Source organism: Pelobates fuscus, chromosome 12 (genome assembly GCF_036172605.1).
Source record: "Pelobates fuscus isolate aPelFus1 chromosome 12, aPelFus1.pri, whole genome shotgun sequence".
Lineage (NCBI taxonomy): Eukaryota > Metazoa > Chordata > Amphibia > Anura > Pelobatidae > Pelobates > Pelobates fuscus.
Window position 1 is genome coordinate 85,933,055 of NC_086328.1, and position 21,077 is coordinate 85,954,131.

At 39.6% G+C, this 21,077-nt stretch overlaps 1 protein-coding gene across 2 annotated transcripts; it reads left to right on the forward strand.

Annotated features, from left to right (window-relative positions):
• Positions 1–1,723: 1,723 nt before the first annotated feature.
• On the forward strand, positions 1,724–21,039 carry TRPT1 (tRNA phosphotransferase 1). 2 transcript variants are annotated; one of them, XM_063437716.1, is made up of 8 exons: positions 1,724–1,744; positions 5,057–5,113; positions 6,491–6,572; positions 6,860–7,029; positions 9,594–9,762; positions 11,307–11,363; positions 15,269–15,379; positions 20,884–21,039. In XM_063437716.1, exons 2-8 carry the CDS (start codon positions 5,060–5,062, stop codon positions 20,904–20,906), a joined length of 666 nt encoding a protein of 221 aa, XP_063293786.1. In that variant the 5' UTR covers positions 1,724–1,744; positions 5,057–5,059; the 3' UTR covers positions 20,907–21,039. The 2 variants fall into 2 exon arrangements, with proteins under 2 accessions (XP_063293786.1, XP_063293787.1); XM_063437717.1 differs by having other exon boundaries at positions 1,725–1,754.
• Positions 21,040–21,077: the final 38 nt, after the last annotated feature.

Genomic DNA, 21,077 nt, shown 5'->3' on the forward strand with positions numbered 1-21,077 from the left:
GTGGGCAATACATTCGACTAAAAAAGGCCTGATGAGGGGGACGTAACAGGGATTAAACTGATAAGAATAGTACTACTTAACACACCACTCCTATCTGGTGGCACATTAGATTGCACGCGCAGTGCCCCAAATTTGAAGTAGGAGGACCAACCAAGCATCTTTTTCCATCTCCCGGTTCCTAAAATCGATGCCATATACACGTCCCCTGATAGGGGACGTAACAGGGATTAAACTGATAAAAATAGTACTACTTAACACACCTTATAATAACGCAGAGAGAGGAGTCTGAAGAAGAGGAGTGAGAGGAGGAAGGTGGCTTTGAGGAGGTGGAAGACCAAACACAGCAGGCGTCCCAGGGGGCTTGTTGTCACCTTTCGGGGACCCTTGGTGTTGTACGTGGCTGGGTGGAGGAAGAGACCTTCAATGACATCAGTGAGGACAAGGAACAGGACATGGCTAGCTTGGTATCCAACCTTGTGCAAATGGGGAGTTTGCGGTTGTGCAAATGGACTGTTTGCGGTGCGTTAAACGGGGAGTTTGGTCTGTCACTGTGAAGCAGGCGTAACCCTTACACTACCTGATCGATACAACATCATACCTGATGTTTTAAAGCACGTTATTCGAAACAATTTAGGAATGTTAGGTGATTTATGCCCTTTATGGATTAAAACCAGACTCTGCATCAACTATGTAATTTTCCATGGGAGTTTTGCCATGGATACCCCTCCGGCATGCCACAGTCCAGGTGTTAGTCCCCTTGAAACAACTTTTCCATCACTATTGTGGCCAGAAAGAGTCCCTGTGGGTTTTAAAATTCGCCTGCCTATTGAAGTCTATGGCGGTTCGCGAACATTTGTGGAAATTCGCGTTGGCTGTTCACGAACAGAAAATTTTATGTTCGCGACATCTCTAACGAGTAAGTAATATATCTAGGGAGCCTATCCCCGCGTTTTTAGGCCCGAACATGGGAAATAGCCGAACGCTATTCCCCACGTTGAAGCTCACGTTTGCATGCAGGTCTCGTGACCGGAAGCTCTACAGCCAGGTAGCGAGTCGGGAAAGCCGCGGGGCAGCCGGTGGACGAGCCCTGAAGTCTGCGGTAGGTGCTGCTGGAGGGAGACTGCTTGCTTGCTGCAGAATTTTGGCGGGAATGGCTGACAGGAAATGCAGGCAACTATGGTGACAGTCAACACAGCTTGAACGGCAAAAGTAAGTAAGGGGGGTAGGGTTTATATAGGGTCATAACTCCTCCCACAAATTCAGGCCAATTGGCCTTCCAACATAGAAATAATACATTGAATTTATTTCCACACTCATTCATGGATTTAACTAATTATTAATTCAAATGACAATATTAATTATGGAAATTATTTGTCAACCAATTTGATAAATTTTACCATTAACAGTATTGCTAACAGAATAACCTAGAGTCAGGAAAAAACATTTTTCAGCAGCTGACAAACCAGCCAGGCTGAGGGTGATGAGAGTTGTAATCCAACAAAAACCAACAACAACTCTATTTCTGCTGCCTGTAAGGCTATCCAGCACTCTATTTTTTTAATCCCTTTGCCCATTTAATCTCTTCTCCCTCTGTAAGTACAGATCCAGCAGAATACTTTATAATAAATGTAACATTCCCCCTTTCTGCAGTTTCTGCTAAAGGGAAAAAGTTTAACATGAAACCTGAGACTACATTTACCGTCATGCAACGCGCGTTACTAGGACGAACGCTGAGCAAACGGAGGTAAGACAGGGTGAGTGGATTCCCGATCCTTGGCTGGAGCTATTTTTTGTTGTGTTTTACATTTTATCTGACGGATAAATATTTTGCTAAATATGATATGCGTAACCCGACTGGGCCGACAGGAGGCCCACCTGCTGCTGTAGGACTACATTTCCCTTGATGCTTTTCAGCTGTGAACTCGGGGGGGGGGGGGGTCTGCCTTTTGACCTCTGCCCTTTTCTCCCCTGGCTTTAGCTCCATTATAGCACTCTATAAGGGAATACAGTTCTTTGGGATTATAATCGTATTTGCTTATTGAGCTCCACTATTGTCAATAATATGAATGCAGGTTATAAAAGAGAAGCAGAGAGCTGAGCAGTTACATTGGAGGGGCATGTAGACCAAAACCACTTCATTAAAACAGCTCTGTCACCATCTGCAAATTATGCAAAGACCCCCCCAGGGGTGACATCACCGGTTGGGGTCCCCCTTGCGGACCCCGCCATCCTCTTCTTGTCGCTATTCTTCGGTTCCTGGCGTTTCAGCTGCCAAGAGCTGATGTCATCACTGTATTCTTGCGCATGCAAGATTTACTTAATGAAAATGGCTTAATATTTCCCTATAGCCATCACTAATGCGTTAGCTCTGCCTTGTGTGAAGCTTTGTCAGGTGTAGAAAAAATACTGATACAACGTACTGTAGTCGCTTTGTGAAATTCCAACAGTCAGTCTAAATATTTTATAAACCCTTTATCTTCATGAAATACTCATTTTGGAGGTGGGGGGTGACAGTACCGCCGTTAAGCTAAAGTTGCTAACCTACCTAAAGTGTTCCTTTAACCCCTTAAGGACATGTGACATTCCCTTCTATTCCAGAAGTTTGGTCCTTAAGGGGTTAATTGAAAGCAAAACTAGGGATTTGCATACGATTTACAAGACAACTAGGGCTTTCTTTTTCTAAAATATATGCCATATTGTTCTGCTACAGCCTCCGAATACCAAAATAAAAAAATATTTTTAAAAATACATTCCAGGCACCTAAGGTGCAAAACTACCATATATCTCAGAGGGTATTATAATATTTAAATCCTGACATTTGCACACACACATTTACACACAGAAGACACTGACACACATATTTACACACAGAGGACACTGACATAGAAACAGAAAACTGACAGACACATTTACTGAAATACGCATTCACTGACAGACACACTTACTGAAACACTCATTCACTGACAGACACACACTCACTGATTTGACAAACACTCACTGACACACATTCACTGATAGACACACACACACACATATTATTTTAATGTAAGTCCACCCAACCCTCCGACCTTTGGGAGAACTGGAGTGGGTCCATTCCCTGGAGTCCAGTGTTAGGTTTGTATAATCTTCGTGCTCTTCCAACACTGCTCCCCTGCTCTCTGTTTAGTGATGCCTGGGCCAGAGTGACGTCATAACACGGCTCCCTGCATTACTGAGAGGCACGCAAGGGATTAGTGCTGGAAGATCATGAAGAGTACAGCCCACCTCCTCCTCCATTCTCCCTCAGCCAGCCGCCTCCTGTGGGACACTAAGTGGCCAGTCAGCCAGCTCTTAGCATACTACTTGCCTGTGGTGTGTGTTCCCCCTTGGGATATGTGTACCATGGGTTGAGAAATTAGGCCGTGGTTACCGTTTAGGTGACCGGGTCCCCACTTCCAATATTAAAAAGGTGAGTTTACTTATCTTTTCTCCCATGCAGCACTGGTCTCTGGAGTGCAGCTCCGCCTCTTTGGCTAAGGTCATTGAGATTGAGCATCTCAGCCAATCCAATGCTTTCCCATAGGAAATATACACTTCTAAAAATTGCAGTCTACTCAAAATGCTGACCAACTGTTCGGATATCTATGTTATGTTTATTCTTGTGCTTGCACATGCTGTTGGGGGCATTGCAGGCTCAGCTATGTTATTTCCATGCACGACAAAAATAAAGATTTACAACAAAAAAAATAATGCGCTGTGCCAATCAGATGGTCTCCTGAGACCATCTAATAGACATGGTGAAGGTTTACTCGTTTTTTTACTAGAGTGCCCTGAGGGTGCCCCCACCCTCAGGGACCCCCTCCCGCCCGGCTCTGGAAAGGGGAAAGGGGTAAAAACTTACCTTTTTCCAGCGCTGGGTGGGGAGCTCTCCTCCTCCTCTCCGCCTCCGTTCCTCCCAGTCGGCTGAATGCGCACGCGCGGCAAGAGCTGCGCGCGCATTCAGCCGGTCACATAGGAAAGCATTCATAATGCTTTCCTATGGACGCTTGCGTGCTCTCACTGTGATTTTCACAGTGAGAATCACGCAAGCGCCTCTAGCGGCTGTCAGTGAGACAGCCACTAGAGGATTAGGGGAAGGCTTAACTAATTGATAAACATAGCAGTTTCTCTGAAACTGCTATGTTTATAAAACAATTAGTTAACCCTAGCTGGACCTGGCACCCAGACCACTTCATTAAGCTGAAGTGGTCTGGGTGCCTAGAGTGGTCCTTTAACTCTGCAATTAAAGCATTGCTTTTCCTCCAGAATAGCAGTGGTTTGAGCTGCAGGGCTAAAATGGGGGGGAGGGACATAGCATCCAGACCACTTCATTAAAATTAAGTGGTCTGGGTGCCTATAATGTTTCTTTAAAGTGTTACTCCAAGCACCAATACCACTTCAGTGTTTTAAAATGGTCATAGCGCTTGGAGTCTATATGAGCAGCATGAAACACATATAGAGATATCTGAGGTTGCTGATGGAGGTGTAACTCCACCTCCAGCTTTGTCATTAGCCAGTTCGGGAACATGAGTTTAATGTCAAATGTGTACGTTTTGGACGTCTGTCGTCAGACCACCTAGTATGCCGGTGGCAGACAACCAATGGCAGCACACCATAGTGTGAAACCCAAATCCTCCCCTCAGCTTGTCTACTGGGGTGTCCCTCCTCAAAATGCTTTTCTATGGGGAGAGCCTAATACAATTGTGGCGGTTGCCGTGCATGTGCATTTGGTCCCCCCCGTCATATGATGTAGGCAGATGCAGAGCGCCGAGGAATATTGGCCCTGAAATCGAATAAGTGACTACATTTTTTTTAACACTTTATATTCGGGGGGGAGCCGTGAGGGAGGGGAGTACCCAGAGGGTGCTATAGTGTTAGGAACAAATATTTGTATTCCTAACATTATAGAATCCCTTTAAGTGCTTTAGGGGCCTTGAGTGTCACTTCAAAACAGCTTTGTATATAGAGCGTGTATACTGTGTTATTACATCAGATATTATGAACTATAATTGTGCTTTTTTTTCATATATTCTATCAGGAAATGGAGATACCAGGATCTAGTAACAGGAAGAGAGGACCCCGAGGGAAAACACAGGTGAGAAAAATCAGGAACGTATTTTGAAATTTGATATATACGTATCTTTTGACCAATTAAAATTTTATGTATCTTATGTGAATTCCATTTAATTAATTAAACCTAAAAGTTACGATACTATAACTTAATTCCCATTATCTATGTCAGGTGTTTTAAAAAGAAAACTGTTACATTTTGTGAGCTTTTAAAATGGATTGCGTGTGTAAGTGCACTAGATTCTTTATTATGTATGTGTATATGTATAATTATTTTTTTAAAATGTATTATTATTTTTTCTTCTTAAAGGGAAACTATAGTGCTAGGAATACAAAGTTGTATTGTAGTGCCCCCTTCCTTGCACTCTCCATCCTTGTGTTATACAAAGTTGTATTGTAGTGCCCCCCTTCTCTGAAACTGCTATGTTTACATTTGAAGGGTTTAAACCTGAGGGACCTGGCACCCAGACCACTTCATTGAGCAGTTCATTGACCAGTTTGCATGTTTTATCTCCTGTCTCTTTTGCGTATCACATAATATTTACTATCATGCACATGACATGTCTTCCTGCCTTAACATCAATTGTGTATCTTTTTAAATTTCTGTAACATGTATGAGAAGTGACACAGCAATCAGGAGGGAAGGGAGAGTTTGGATATGAGTCTTAAATATTCTGAAAGTAGAATTCTTGCATGTGATGTTTGCACATAGTTTTGTCAGTTATTCACACATATTGTTACTTGGAACAAGTTAAACTCAGCAGGGTTTCTCGGTTATATGAACCCTGCTGAGATCAATGCAACAAACTTGTTAACCCTGGAGGCATTTTGCTGCCAATTCTGGTGCAGCAAGATTTGCCTGAGTTCAGCTATTGTCGTCAAGAGAGGCTTAACTCTGGATAGCTCTGAAGTGCTTGGTAAATACTTTATTTGCTGAGCACTTACATTGGGCCTGACTTGGCCCACATTCCACATTGCAGTAGTCATGTTTTTAGTGATTAAACCATATGTAGTCTGACAAAGGAGGGAATATTTACAGGTTCTTGCTATTACTTAATGGTAAAAACCTACCTAATTAAGCTACACATGATTGCTATACTGACCGACTCTTTGAAGAGACTGTCATCCCAATATCCCAATCTAGGACTCCACTAATATACTGTCCTGTGTCTCCAATTTTCACTGACTGATAGTCAGAATCCTGACATTTGGTTGGTGCCAGAGCCTCGACATTCAAAGATGGTTGCAATGCTTATTTGAGAAGATGACGGCAATGATTATTAAAAAAATGGCCAGTTTAGTGACACACTTAGTTGGTAGATACATTTTATGTCCCGTATCAGAATCAGTGCCTGATTATTCCAGAGATTTGTGTACTATTTAATCTTTATCTTTTCCTCAGGATCCTAATGTGCACTTGTCCAAGCTCCTGTCATATGCTTTGCGTCATGGAGCGGATAGTCTGGGTCTGCCCATGGGATCAGGTAGTATGCATGTCTCTGCACAGGGCTAAATACATTTCCCACCTTTTTCTTCTAAACTTTCAGTTAGTATAGTGCTTGAACGTTTGTCAGTGTTTTTTTTTAATTTTTTTTATTCTGCTCTTTTCTTTTGGTTGATTGGTTGACCATTTTCCCTCAACTGTCTTTGGCTTCCCATTTTCCGTCCATCCCTAAGTTTGACTCTTTTGCTCATTTAAGCTTTTCATATTTCTCAACTTTTTCCTGCTTTTATTTTGCTTCAACCTCACCTTTTTTCATTTACTTCTCAGATGGCTTTGTGCCACTTTCAGCTCTTCTCGTCCTTCCTCAGTTTCGCTCTTATTCCCAAACCGACATTGAGCGAGTAGTGGGCTCTAATAACAAACAGCGGTTCACTTTACGACATTCCGAGCATTCTGGTGTCATTGAGATCCGAGCCAATCAAGGGCACACTTTGAAGGTAATGTCAGGTAGTTATATTTATCGATTGATTTGACTAAGAATCATAGGGGGAGGGTATCAACCTCAAGGGTTTAGAAGGGAGAAGGAGAGCAATGAAAAGAGGTTTTGGGGATAGAGATAGTAAAGAGGAGGAGAGGTAAAAAGAAAAAATGGGAATTCTAAAAGGGCAGCAAGTTTTTTTGCTGAGAGCGAAATAATACCCTAATATGGCCACACTAGGGTGTTAGAGGTCAAGGGTCTGCAAGAACACTCACAGGTTTCCATCTGGTATTAGAGCTGTATGATCAGTGAGCAACTCCTGCCAGGGAGACCACAATTTTCAAAAGGATTCCAGATTCTAGTCGCAATGTGGTACTGGGTAGGTGGAGGTCTCTTGACTGGGTAAGTCCCATGTGAGGTGCTGCACAAACCGTATGGCCAGTTGGGTGAGGGACACCCTCCCTGTTCACATGCGCTATCTGGTTGTTGTTGAAACTAAAGGCCCTAAGTACTATTTTTCAGTGGTCATGTTTGTGTTATAACTCACATTATGGGTTAGGACTCCTGAAGGATAACCAATTTAAAGGACAGAAAGTAAGAGATTTTCACCACACGCCCTATCTGCCATTGGCTCCACATAATGCTAAGAGATACAAAATTGCTGCAACAGCTACCTTCTCATTGATACAGTGTATTGTTTATCAGATCTAATAAGGTTCCATAACTGTTAGGAAAAGGAAATCACGGGTGTCTATAAAGTCATCTTATATTCTCATCTTTATAAATGTTCATATTAATAGACATAAATAATCAAAAGCTAATACTAATTTCTAAATCCAGAGCAATTCATATTACTTGCCAACATTTACTCTTCAAAGAACAATAAATTGATTATTTCAAAGTAGAATGAAAGGAGACAATCTCCATTCTCCACCCGACCATTAAAAGGCAAGTATGGCCTAAATATCTGTGCCTGGACTCAATGTCCTATTATCCACAATATATTTATGCTAAGATGATACAATGTAAATAGCACGATAGACTTACTGATCTTTAATAGAACTTGGCTCTTATAATGGGCAACTAAGTGGGTTATTCACTAAATACCGGATAAATACTGTATATCAGGTGTGTGCATATGGAGGTTTTAAATCACCCCTATAGCATTATTGAGGTCTTATTGACACCCATAGGATTTATAATTTATTTGTTTAACTTTTGTAATGTGATGGCTGGCTGGGAAGCATTGACAAAGCACTGCAGTATGCAAATAGTTTAGATTTTTTTTTAAATCCAAGCCCAGATTTAAAACATTTGGGTACGGATTTCAGCCAGATGGCTGAAATCCAAAACAAATTCAAGCCCATTTGAAATTCCTTATTTGTAACCGTTAGGATACATTATTTAAAGGACGGAAAACTTTACAGTCTGATTATAGTAATGGTCAGGGATGCACAACATTTTCCAAAGCAGCTAATGTGTATTCTGGCTCCAGTCATGCCTTTTCAATACCCAAATTGAGTATAAACTTATTATGGTCATGTATTTTGCAGAACGTAATCTAGTCTATAAAGCCTCACTCACCTTCATTTGTAATCTTGTTATGCTTATCAGCCAGTAGAGGAACAAATTTCTCTTTCAGAAGCCACATGTCATTGAAATATAGTGCCTGTTATGTTGCTGAAAATGTAATCTCCACCCCCTGCTATCAAACATTACAGGAAGTTTCAATAGGTTATAATATTTCTACAGTCAATCAGACTCTTCAAATTTACTGTCTGCATTTCTTTTGCAATCCAGAGATTGATTGATTGTTATAGCAGTTTTAAATACCTTTATTTTAGAAATATATGATGTAACTGTATTAACTGTATGTGGGCATTATGCTCAAATGCAGACATTTTTACATTCTATTGTCATTATAGGAAAGCTGTACTGCTAGTAGTGCCTTCAGTGTCCTTGCAAATACATATAATTTGGGTATTTGGCATTTTTTTTATTTATTGCAAAGTATTTGACCATCTTTATTAGCTATTTTTGTCCCATATGATAAAAATTGAATTGTTGCTTTTATGCTAAAATTTCTGACCCTGTGTAAAATATAGAAAGATGATGGACATTGTATATTGTCCAAAGCATTTTCAATTCCCAATATTTGAACAAATAAATGAAAACTAAAAATTATGTAAATGTACATAAACTATAAACAAAAGCAATATTTTGTTTACCAATCTATGAACAAAATTGCCATGTTATATGTTTACATGCTAGCTATGCATCCCTTGCTTCAAATAAATGTTATGACAATATTTTTATTCAATCCAAAAACTGCTCAGTAGTGGCTCAACTTACAGTCAGCTGCCATAGTGGCCAACATTAGAAGGATTACCCATCTCTGTAGCAGGTCAAGGATAGTAAAACTATTGGTCATAATAATAAAGAACAATTCTGGGGCAAAGTCAATCACCAAGGAGATCAATTAAATGTTTTAATAGAAGACTATGGATACAAGGCTACACAGAATTGTTCTTTATCTATACAGCCCAACGTCTAATAAATAAAATGTAATGTGTCTTCTTTCAGGTAGAAGTTGAACTTACTGCACTGGGGGATGAGCTTCCTGAACAGGCTATTCATGGAACTTACCTCCGTCACTGGCCTTCGATACTTCAATGCGGTCTAGCTCGTATGAAGAGAACACATATCCACCTCTCTACCGAGCTCCCCGGAGAGGGCAAAACAGTTATCAGTGGTGAGCAGCTCCTGATGAAAAGTGTTCATTTCTCAGTAGACAATGTAAACAGAAAGGTGACCCCGGATCCTTCTAGACAGGCTAATGACAAAATATTCCCTAGATCAGGAATAGGCAACCTTCGGCACTCCAGATGTTTTGGACTACACCTCCCATGATGTAAGAGCATGATGGGGAATGTAGTCCACAACATCTGGAGTGCCGAAGGTTGCCTCTCGCTGCCCTAGATTATTTCTGCACCAGAGAAAGATCATTGAACTGGGGTAACAAAATGCCATGCAGATAAGGAGAAGGCATGTGTCATGAGCAACAGCATGTTTGGTCTCTTGGATCTTTGCCCACAGTGCTGTTATTTAAAGTGGACATGTAACTTTTTTTTTAGTTTTCCTTTCCTTGTGCCCCTTGTGTCTTGTTGATTATACTCCCTCCCTTGCCATTTGGATGTATTTATATTTCTTCTCTTCCTTGTGCTGGATTTCAATACCTGGGGGCAGCCATTGTGTTGTTCTCTTTCCATGATGTCTGCCGTTTGCTCCTCTGTGGGATCGGTTTACTGGTGGATTGTGGGTCAATTTGATTGACAGCTAACACAGAACTTTGCTTTAAGCCTCACTCATTGTCAGCATTTGTCACCTTGACTGCTATACAAAAGGAAAAGTAGTCTCTAAGACACGGAGCAGTATAGAAGCAGTTTATATTAGGTTACTGATCCTCTTTTAGGGTCTTCTCAGTGGATTATCAGCAGTGAGTGTTATTCTATAATTATTGCATAGTCCTCGTATCAAATGAGCATTACAAAAGATAGTGAACAATATACCTGTGAAAATAATAGACATTAAAACAAGGGGTCACTTGTAATTAATCAGTGGTCTGAATGGTTTAGAATAGCTTGTGAGTGTCTAGTGCGCTGGGGTTTGAGATGCTTTGGACGTTTTACTTAAAGGGACACTCCAGACCCCTAAAGCTCTCTAGAATGCTGAAAACATTTATTTGTGAAGAATATGTCATCTTTTTCTTTTGCAAAAAGTGCAGATTTCAATTTGCACTTTTAGAAATTAACCTGGTTACACCCACTGTATTTTCAAGCAAACAACATTTCCTGTTCCTTCCTGGTCCTGGTTTGGTATTTGCACTGAACTCAAGAGGCAGCAATTGCCCAGAGCACCTGCCTTGCATTGGGAAGTCTGTGATTGGACAGCCACAGGAAATGTGGACAGGATTAGAAAGGAAGGGCTTGCAAAGGCAGCAGGCAAGAAAGTTGCAGTTTTTGCAAGCTGCTTTTAAATATAACTTCAATGAAAAAAAATGCATAGTTATTTTTATATTTTTGTTTGGGGTATATCTACTAAGCAGTGATTTTTATTTATTTTGTATATGGGAAGTGATTGTCCCTTTAATGGATTATGGATGTCGAGTAACATTGTTGAGCAAAGTTTTTAATGTTAAGCAATTACTATGGAAGCAGACTGCACCACTTTTGGAACTGTGCCCCAGAATTTAACAACTTCTCTCTCAGCATCATTTAAAAAAAAATGTATTTGCAGGCATGCGGAATGACTGCGAGGTGGCCATATTTATAGACCTTTCGAAAGCAATAGCAGGTGAGTCTCTCCCATATAGCTCTATGAATAGTATTTGGTAGTTATAAAGTCCTTGTGAAAATGTTTACTTTACTAACTTTAGATGTAGAGGTAATAGAAGCACACTAACGATAATCCAAGAGGTGAGATCTAAATGTCCCAAATACATTTGTTTCAATGTTGATAATCATCAATATATTTACCATCTTTTGTGTCACATTTTGCAAACCAATTTTCCAATTTTTTGAATTGCCATACACATAGCATAGTGGCAGGGTGCAATGTCTTCTTAAAAAATAGTACTGTCTATAAACTTCAACTGATTCACATGAAGAAGATGAATCCGCACGCTTATGTGATGCTGAACCTTGTAGCAACCATACCCAGTGCTGGAAACCCCTATACATGAAGTAGAAAATAGTATGGTCCAGGCACTCAAGGTCTATTTTGAAACCGCTTTATTAGGAAAACAGTACAAAAATAGCCGCAATGTTTCGGCCCACAAAGGGGTCATTGTCAAGCTTGACAAAAATCCCTATGTGGGTCGAAACGTTGCTCCTATTTTTGTTCTGTGTTCCTAATAAAGCTGCTATATAATTGACCTTGAGTGCCTGGACCATACTATAAACTTTAACTGTCATAACAAATGAATATCGAAAGTTATTGAGATATCAGGATTGCAGGAGAGCCTTATATAACCATCTAGTAGAATAATTATCTCTTAGTTATCTAACACAACTTTCTACACATCAATACACACTAGCTGACTTGTCCGTTATTTCAATGGGAATATAATTTTTTTTTTTACTTTTGTACTGTATAGTGAGTTACAATACACGGTTTCTTAAAATCGGCATGCTCCAGGTTGTTGAAAGGTAGCTATGACTGATGTCCTCAATTAAGCCCCTCATTCTAAGTGATACAGTAGGAAAGTAGCTAGAGAGAGCACTTTACTGGTTTGTACCCCTAGCGTCCCCATAATATCCATTTAGAGAAGGGGGACTTGGTTAATAGCAACTGCTGCATATAGTATGTGATGCACGATAGTGTACTTCCAACATTTCCCTGCCCTGTGATTAGGTTCCCATCACTCCACGGCATTGATCACGCCATGCATTGCAGTTTTTAATATAAGTGGGACACATCCCTCTGTGCAGTTCAAGATTTGAAAATGTGATGCCATTTGACTATATCTAGAGACAACGTAAAATATGTTTGACAAGTTATAGGCTTTGCCTGTTTTATTTCTGCAGTAACTCTGTCATTGTAGGGAGAGGTAACGGGAAGGACAGGGGATATATATATATATATGAAATATGTGGTGTGTTCTAATAGGTTGCTTGGTATTTTCAGCCAATCAGAATACAACTGAAATTCAAATCATATTCAGTCACAGACTGATAAAAAGACAATGATAAAAATGTCTCAACTCTCAACTTGCACAACACTGATTTTGTGGGCAAAAAAAAGTAAAACAAAATGTATATCTAAATGTTATTACAAGAAAATAGTTTTTTTTTTTCTGCACCCCTCTCTAAGCAATTAGTTAATTTCATATTATATCATCAGCTTTCTTGCCATTTTATTAGCTGATATCATTACTCTGAACCAAAGTTGCCATTTACACATCTGACCTAAAAAATGTTAATGTTTTTCCAGCTGTGTGAACAGGACTTGTAAGTAAATTTAATTCCATCAGTTCCCTAAGGTGACCCCAGTAAGCTGTTATATTATCCACTACCAACGGATGAGCATTAAGGATGTCATTTTTCAATACTTTTTTTTTTAAAAAAAATAGTTGTGGTAGAATTGAACTCTGCTATACCAAACAAGAATAAATGTCAGGGAAATATTTTGGAATTTAACCAGATGCAATGCATGGGATTTAAGACGAGAAACTTAATTTACTATCTTGACTGACCACAATATATTTTTCCATATGTCTGTATATTTGTTCCTACGTATCTTTTTCTTAAACTCCATAAGATTTAAAATGGATACATTAACCGTCAGACAAAACCTACATAGACGTGGTAATAAATATATTTTTTTAATATTCTGGATTAACAGGTCTGAAGATGTAAGTACCGTACATTGCTACTTACCTGTATTTTTATATCATTACGCTATAGGAGCAGCACTCCTCCTGTCCTGTATCATAACCATCTGTCTGACCTGGTTGGCATTCTTGGTTGCCCTTTTTTTTTTTACTTTTAAATATGCTTCCCCAGTAATGGAAAGATTGTTTAGCAACAGTTTGCCCATATCTTGGCCCCCGCTGGACTCCCTGGTGGTCCAGTGATGCTCTTTTGTCTTCTGCAGAATTCGTGATCAGTTCTACACAAATCCCACTGTAATGAATAACCCCGTCAAATGTATTCACTAAACCCCATATTGTAGTCAATTGAAAAGTAAATTGCTAAACTACACCACTACCCACAATGAATACCACCAAACGTAACATGCCCTCTCTAGGAAACTCTGGCAGTAAGAAGCACAACCCGCAGCAATGTAACACTAACACACTGGGCTTCATCACCTGAAATCTTTATAGCGGTTATGTTAAACCTGTGCACCTGTTTCTCTTTTTGTCCACATAGTTCGGAATGTAGAAATTATGCCACATACATTTCGGCAACCTGTAAGGAATTTACACTTCACATACAACCTCATCTCTAACATATAGCATATTAGACCTCTCTCTCACTGCATAATCTGTTAGTCGTGGAAGACAGTAGAGTCGTCGTTCTATGTTCTGAGGTTTCTCTTCCTATCACAAAGAAAATAAAATAAAATGTGTTATGTATGTGCATGCCAAGACGATGGCCAATTAAGTAAAATTGCACGCGCTAACATCTGCCAATGTGGCATCGTCTGCTTGCAAGTTATCTTGATTTATAAAGATTGTAAATAAAAAAAAAAGAAAAGTCAATTGCAAAATTCAGGCAAAAATGTCTAATTTGGAAAACAATACACTGAAATGCGCTCACAGCTCAGCTATGTTTGCCTAAATTTTGCTATTCTCATTTTAGATCACTACAATTCGATGTTTAGTAAATATACTATGTGTATATTTTGACATTTATGTTTAACACAGAAACCACCGATGACTTTGATTGCTTTGTTCTATGGATTGACCTGATCTGAACACTGCTCGGCAGACATATGTTCTTAATAATAGAAGAATAATTATTGCCTTTGACATTTTCTTCTCTCCTTCTCAATTTCTGTGCTTTTCTACTACTTAATCCTGGATTTATTTAGAAAACAGTCTGATAGTCCAGGCAGCTTTTTAGGTCATCGTGTGAAGTGCAGCTTAAAAGACTTTTTATTTATGAACAAAATCAGCGACACATTTAAACCATTTAGATTCTACGCAGTCTAGTCAATCACAGGACGATATCCAAGAAAAGTGATGTATAAAATGAAGGGATTGACAATACATTATTACATTAAGCAATGGCTGTTCAGACTAGCAAATACATAAATTAGATCTTGAGTAGATTACGTCACCATGCTGTCAGATCGTATAATACCACAATGCAATGGACCCCAGAGGATGGAAGAACTGCATTATGGAGCATGCATTCACAGTGTTATAAATACCCAAATCCCATGATTAATGTTTCACTTTTTTGCAGTAGTTTGCTCTCCAGTTATTCTTGTAAAACAATTTTAAACATCTTTGGACATAGGGCTTGAATTATTATTTTTCTTTTATAGATAAGCTTTTAAAATGATCACAATCTGTTAGAAAGTTTCCAAATACTTTATCTACGGATGTCACCATTGATGTCTGTAGGAATTTGTGTACATAAATAATTTGAAACGTTTTTTTTTAACAGATTGTGATAATTTGCAAAGCTTATCCAGAATAATTAAATTGAGGCCATGATTTTAAGTTACCACATGTCTTCTCTCTTTAGATGGAATCAGGTTCTACTGGTCTTCTAACCATGTTCTCCTAACACCAGGAGATGCAGAGGGCTTGCTTCTCCCAAAATACTTCCTAAAAGTCCTGCAGCTCAGACCTCAAAGTAAGCTCGGCAGAAAACAAATGAAATCGTCTTGTGATGACTAGCTGTTCATATTATCTGTATATTGTGTTACAATTGTGAATTCATGTTTGAGTAGCAACATTGACCTGGATTTTATTTTTGTTGGGGTTGTAGATTTTTAGATATTTGTCTGAAGTCAGCAGAATATCCACAATGGGATAAACATACAAACTGAGCTACAGAAACTAGTAGTGCATCATATATAATTAAAAAGACTGTTTCTGAAAAGATGAAGGGATGGAATGTGGTGCAAAGGGGGTCAGACTTGCCATATGCCCCAGACGTTAAGCTAAAGGCACCTCCCCAGGCTTTTTCCAGTAATAACCATAACGTATCATCTTCATGGTTTAAAAAGGCTGGTCCTTTTTTTGAACCAAACACATTTCACAATTGCAGTTTTTCAGCTCATAACAAGGCCCAAAAGGCTTTAGGATAATATAAATTGATCAGCCACAACATTAAAACCACCTGCCTAATATCGTGTAGGTCCCCCTCATGTTGCAAAACGGCTTTCATGCATTGAGACACGGACTTCACAAAACCTCCATGTAACATTTGGAATTATCTTGCTAGTGTTCCAGAGAGTAAAGATTAAATTCAAAATGGTCATTCTGCAGCCTTCAATAGTGCATTTGAAAATGGAATGACTGCTCCTTTAAGAAATAAGATTGCTTAGTGGTTTGTATCTGTAGGGATAGCCCTGATATAATGTTATCAGATGAATGATTGACTCAGTGATTGCGACATTAGCAAGGATATCTTTGCTATAATTACTTTTTAAACTATTTAGGAATGTACTTTGAAAGCACTAAAGTATCCATCAATCTGTAATTCCTGGAACTATAACTCCTATTGTGCTCAGCCATTATCTAGTGGTTTTCTTCACTGGATTCATAGCAAAACAAAAATTTAATTAGTCCAAACTTCAGTGACTCCATATGCTAATAAGAGATATAACACAATGTGTGGATGGTATACATTATGTAATGACTCTGTGTGTGGATGGCTTGTGCTCGTGTGAGGTGCTGATCACTTGAGGGCGCCTTCGCTTGTGCCTGCTTACTGTGAGTCGCTTGTGATGGTGCCATTTTCGCGCTCTCTTTGCTTTGCGGGAGATCTGTGATGTCGGGACCGTGTGGACAGCAGCAGCGGTGCGTGTTTTTTTGTTTTGGGGCTTGTGTCATGGCTTGCCGTTCTTTAAGTCTCCTCCAGAAGGCTTCAAATATAGCATTTAGCTGTGCCAGGGTGTCATGCCCCTTTGCTGCGTCCGGTGTTGCAGTGACTATTGCCGCTATTTCCGGGTTTGCTAGTTCTATCTGAAGCTGCTGTCTCGCAACCCGTGTGGGCTCTCTCGGGACCGGGATATACCCCGCCAGTTATAGGGGGGGAACGGAGGCTCAAAGACCCGTTTTCAGCCGTACCAGGCTGCAGTGGAGCTGCCGTCTCCGCTGCGCCGCCCATGCTTATAGGCCACAGGTGTCTCATCCTTGAGTTTTGCCCGTTGGGCTGCTTGTTTAGTGTCTTTATGTGCCCCTCAGTCTCCCCTCTCCGTTAGTGACACTCTGGGGTTGGTTCGTGGCAGTTATACCGCAGTTTTTGTCTGTTTAAAGCAGGAGCAGCTCTTCCCTGCGACCGCTCAGCTTAGCTCAGCTCCCGCCCCCCGGAAGTATTTTTTTAACTAAAAAAGCTTCATTTTCAATGCATCTCTTTGAGGAGATGCAGATTAGTGCATGCACAATAGTCTCCCAATGTTTTACTATGGGAAAGCCTTGCCTGGCTGAGATCAAGATGGAGGCGGATCCAGCCATGGTGAGACTTTCACAGCATGGGGGAAAAGGTAAGGAAAATCCCCCTTCCCATGTATTCAGAGGGGTACCGGTCACCTAACAGACACTCACGGACAGACACACACACAAACTCGCACACAAACTTGCAGACAGACGGACACACAAACTCACAGACAGATACACAAACTCGCAGACAGACACACACAAACTCACAGAAACACACACACACTCGCAGACACACAAACTCAGACAGAAACACACACAAACTCGCAGACAGACGCACACACAAACTCACAGATCCACACACACAAACTCGCAGACACACACAAACTCACAGACCCACACACACACAAACCCACAGATCCACACACACAAACTCGAAGACACACACACAAACTCGTAGACAGATTCACACACAAACTCACAGGAACACACACACTCGCAGACAGACACACAATCTTGCAGACAGACGCGTACACAAACTCGCAGACAGACACAGAAACTCGCAGACAGACACACAGACTTGCAGACACACACACACACACACTTACAGACACACATACAAACTCAAAGACAGACACACACACATAAACTCACAGACAGACACACATGCACACACAGATACACGCTCACACACTCAGAAGATGAATTTTTAAAATTATTTAGATTAAACCCCACTCTGCCTACATACCTTTGGGAGTGGATAAGCTATCCCAGGGGTCCAGTGGGGCTGCTGTCATCATAATTATATACATTATGTAATGACTTCGTGTGCGGATGGTATACGTTATGTAATGACTCCATGTCTGGATGAATGTACAAACAAATGAGTTAGCACACACAATTTGGTACAATTAAGTATTACAGAACTTATTTTGCAACATACAAAATGTGTGTATATATAGATATTGTCCTGAGGTTTTTATGATGATTTTACTCATATAGTCCACATTGGATATGCAGTCACCCCTTCCAAGCTTCTCCAACACTTCTAGGAAGATAATTCAAATAACCATCTGGGGGGAGAGAAACTTAAGATGTGTAATATTATTAGGTGAGAAACCTCCACTATACACACCCTATGTGGAGGTCTCACCTTGTAAAAGTGCACTTTCACTGCACTTATATTTAATCCCAGGTAATGTGTTATACTTGGACTTTAAATATCCCCACAGTATATTGCAAAGCTAGTTAGAGACTTCCCAGTCTTCTATGTTATTGCACTTTATTTGGTCTCCATAAAAGTAAGTTAAAAACTTATGCAAGTAATGCAAATCTATTTGACTGGCTCACAGTTCATGGGGTATATCACTGTCACTGTCGAGTTCACCGTTCACCGTCCACCGATCCTCTCGACAGTGACAGTGACAGTGATATACCCCATGAACTGTGAGCCAGTCTAGTAGATTTGCATTACTTTTATTTATAATTTTTTTAAAGTTTTTAACTTACTTTTATGGAGACCAAATAAAGTGCAATAAGATTATGTAATGACTTAATGTGCACATGGTATACATTATGTAATGACTCTGTGTGCGGATGGTATACATTATGTAATGACTCCATGTGTGCATGGTATACATTATGTAATGACTCCGTGTGTGCATGGTATACATTATGTAATGACTCCGTGTGTGCATGGTATACATTATGTAATGACTCTGTGTGTGCATGGTATACATTATGTAATGACTCTGTGTGCGCATGGTATACATTATGTAATGACTCTGTGTGCGGATGGTATACATTATGTAATGACTCTGTGTGGGGATGGTATACATCATGTAATGACTGTGTGCGGATGGTATACATTATGTAATGACTCTTTGTGTGGATGGTATACATTATGTAATGACTTAATATGTGGACGTTATACATTATACATTATGTATTGACTCCATGTCCAAATCGTACTTGCTGCGAAGTGGTTGGGGGAGATGGCACATAGCCTGACAGAGGTTAAACAAATGGATATAGACAAAAAATGGGATACAGCTGAATAACTAGAAAAAAAAGAATATATAGCACATAGTGAAGTACATTAACAATAATTGGATTTAACCCACAAAGATTGCACTCACGAGATGGTGTAGGGTAATGCGCCTTTAAGCCCAAAATGGGCTGCAATGGTATTTGCCTTCCACGGATAGGTTGCTCTGTCTTTCACAGGAAATGGAAGAATGCCAGTTGAAATGTAAAAAATGGTTTTCTTTATTCAAAAGGCAATAAATAGCCTTGAAAAATTCAATCAGTAAAATTTTAAAAATAACTGCAATCTAACGCGTTTCGTCCAAACAACTTGGACTTCATCAGAGAAAATTCTGCAGTTTAAACAATCACATAAAATACAAAGGATGTGGGAAGACTATTTGATGGATAAGCTCACTGCTATAGTTCCCAATGCCATGAAATCATTGGAAAAGGTGTGAGCTTCATGGGAGGAGTTGGGGGAGTAGCGGAAGACTGAATCTAAACATACAAGTACCGAGTTTACAGTGTTTATACGGATGTATTGTATCATTGCCTTGGTGGACAATGCCTCAAAATGCCTTGAAAAATAATGCCTTAAAAAAAAATACAAATTAAGGTACTTGTACTATCCCTTTAATTTAAAGGGGCATTTTTTCTCTTCCTTTTATGTTCTTCCTCCTAAATTAAGGAAGGCCTCTATGCAAACACAAAATCTCACTTGGATTGTATTCCAAGGTTTTGGATCCTGGAAGGTCCATATTCCGGACCTCATTCCTTTGTCTAACATCAGCATGGTCTTCCACTCTAAAACTGCTGCTAGTGCCCACATTCCAATAGATGCGTTTGAAGGTTTACCATCATGTTTACATAGCTCTAGATCAACAATATTGTTTAAAAATGAGATCCTCCTGTAATTGTTTGAAATATGACCACTGTCTGTGGGCCAGCGAAGACATTCAGCAGCTTTGAAGGTTATTCAAACATACGCTTTTCTCTTTCTCTGCATATTTCATTTCCCCTCTCCCGGAATTGTCCATATTGGGAACTCTAAATTGTCTCTTAACATTTACAACCAAATAAAAGAGTGGGAAACACCCAGAATATGTAACCTATATTTGTACCTACCTATATTTGACCTACTTAATTGATAGTCAGTCATTATAACACGGTGCTATAGTGGCACCTTCTGGTGATTCTATTTATAACAGCTACATGCAATTAGGAATTGAAAGTTTACTGCTTGCGTGCAACCACCCTGCCCAAAGTGATACCAATTAGCATCCGACAATTCCTACCTTGTATGTGCAGTTGCAGCAAACACCTATGTTTTGTAGAATGTACTGGTTTACCAATGGCATAGCTGTAAAATCTGTGTAAATTAATATGTAGCTAAATAACTATCTACATATTTTTTTTTTTTTAGCAGTTTAGTTAACACAGTGTTCAGATGAAAATGTATTCTCTTGTTTGGCCATGAGAGGTGGACTTGAAATACTACTTAGAACTGCATTTAGAACAACTATTTTTGGGATTCATTCTCCCCAAACCATTGTATCTTATGTTATCTTCAGATAGTGACATCTGACTTGTGGATATTGTGTTATCTTGTGTAGAGCTGCTGTCGGACTTATTTATTTATCACTGGCATTTATAAAGCGCCAACATATTCTGCAGCGCTGATAACATTACCGTTTTTTCTCTCCCCTCCCCTTTTTTCTATTGCAGGGAAACTTCTTCCCCTCAAATGATATATGAGGAAATGCACTTTCTAAAAATCAGTCGGAAGAGTGAATGCATTAAATCAGGTGTTATTTAATTTGATAAAAAAGCCAAAATAATACATTTGTTTCTATTTTTGTGTACAGACCGTATTTAAACATGATATATTTTTTTGTATTTATTATTGAATGACATCCTAT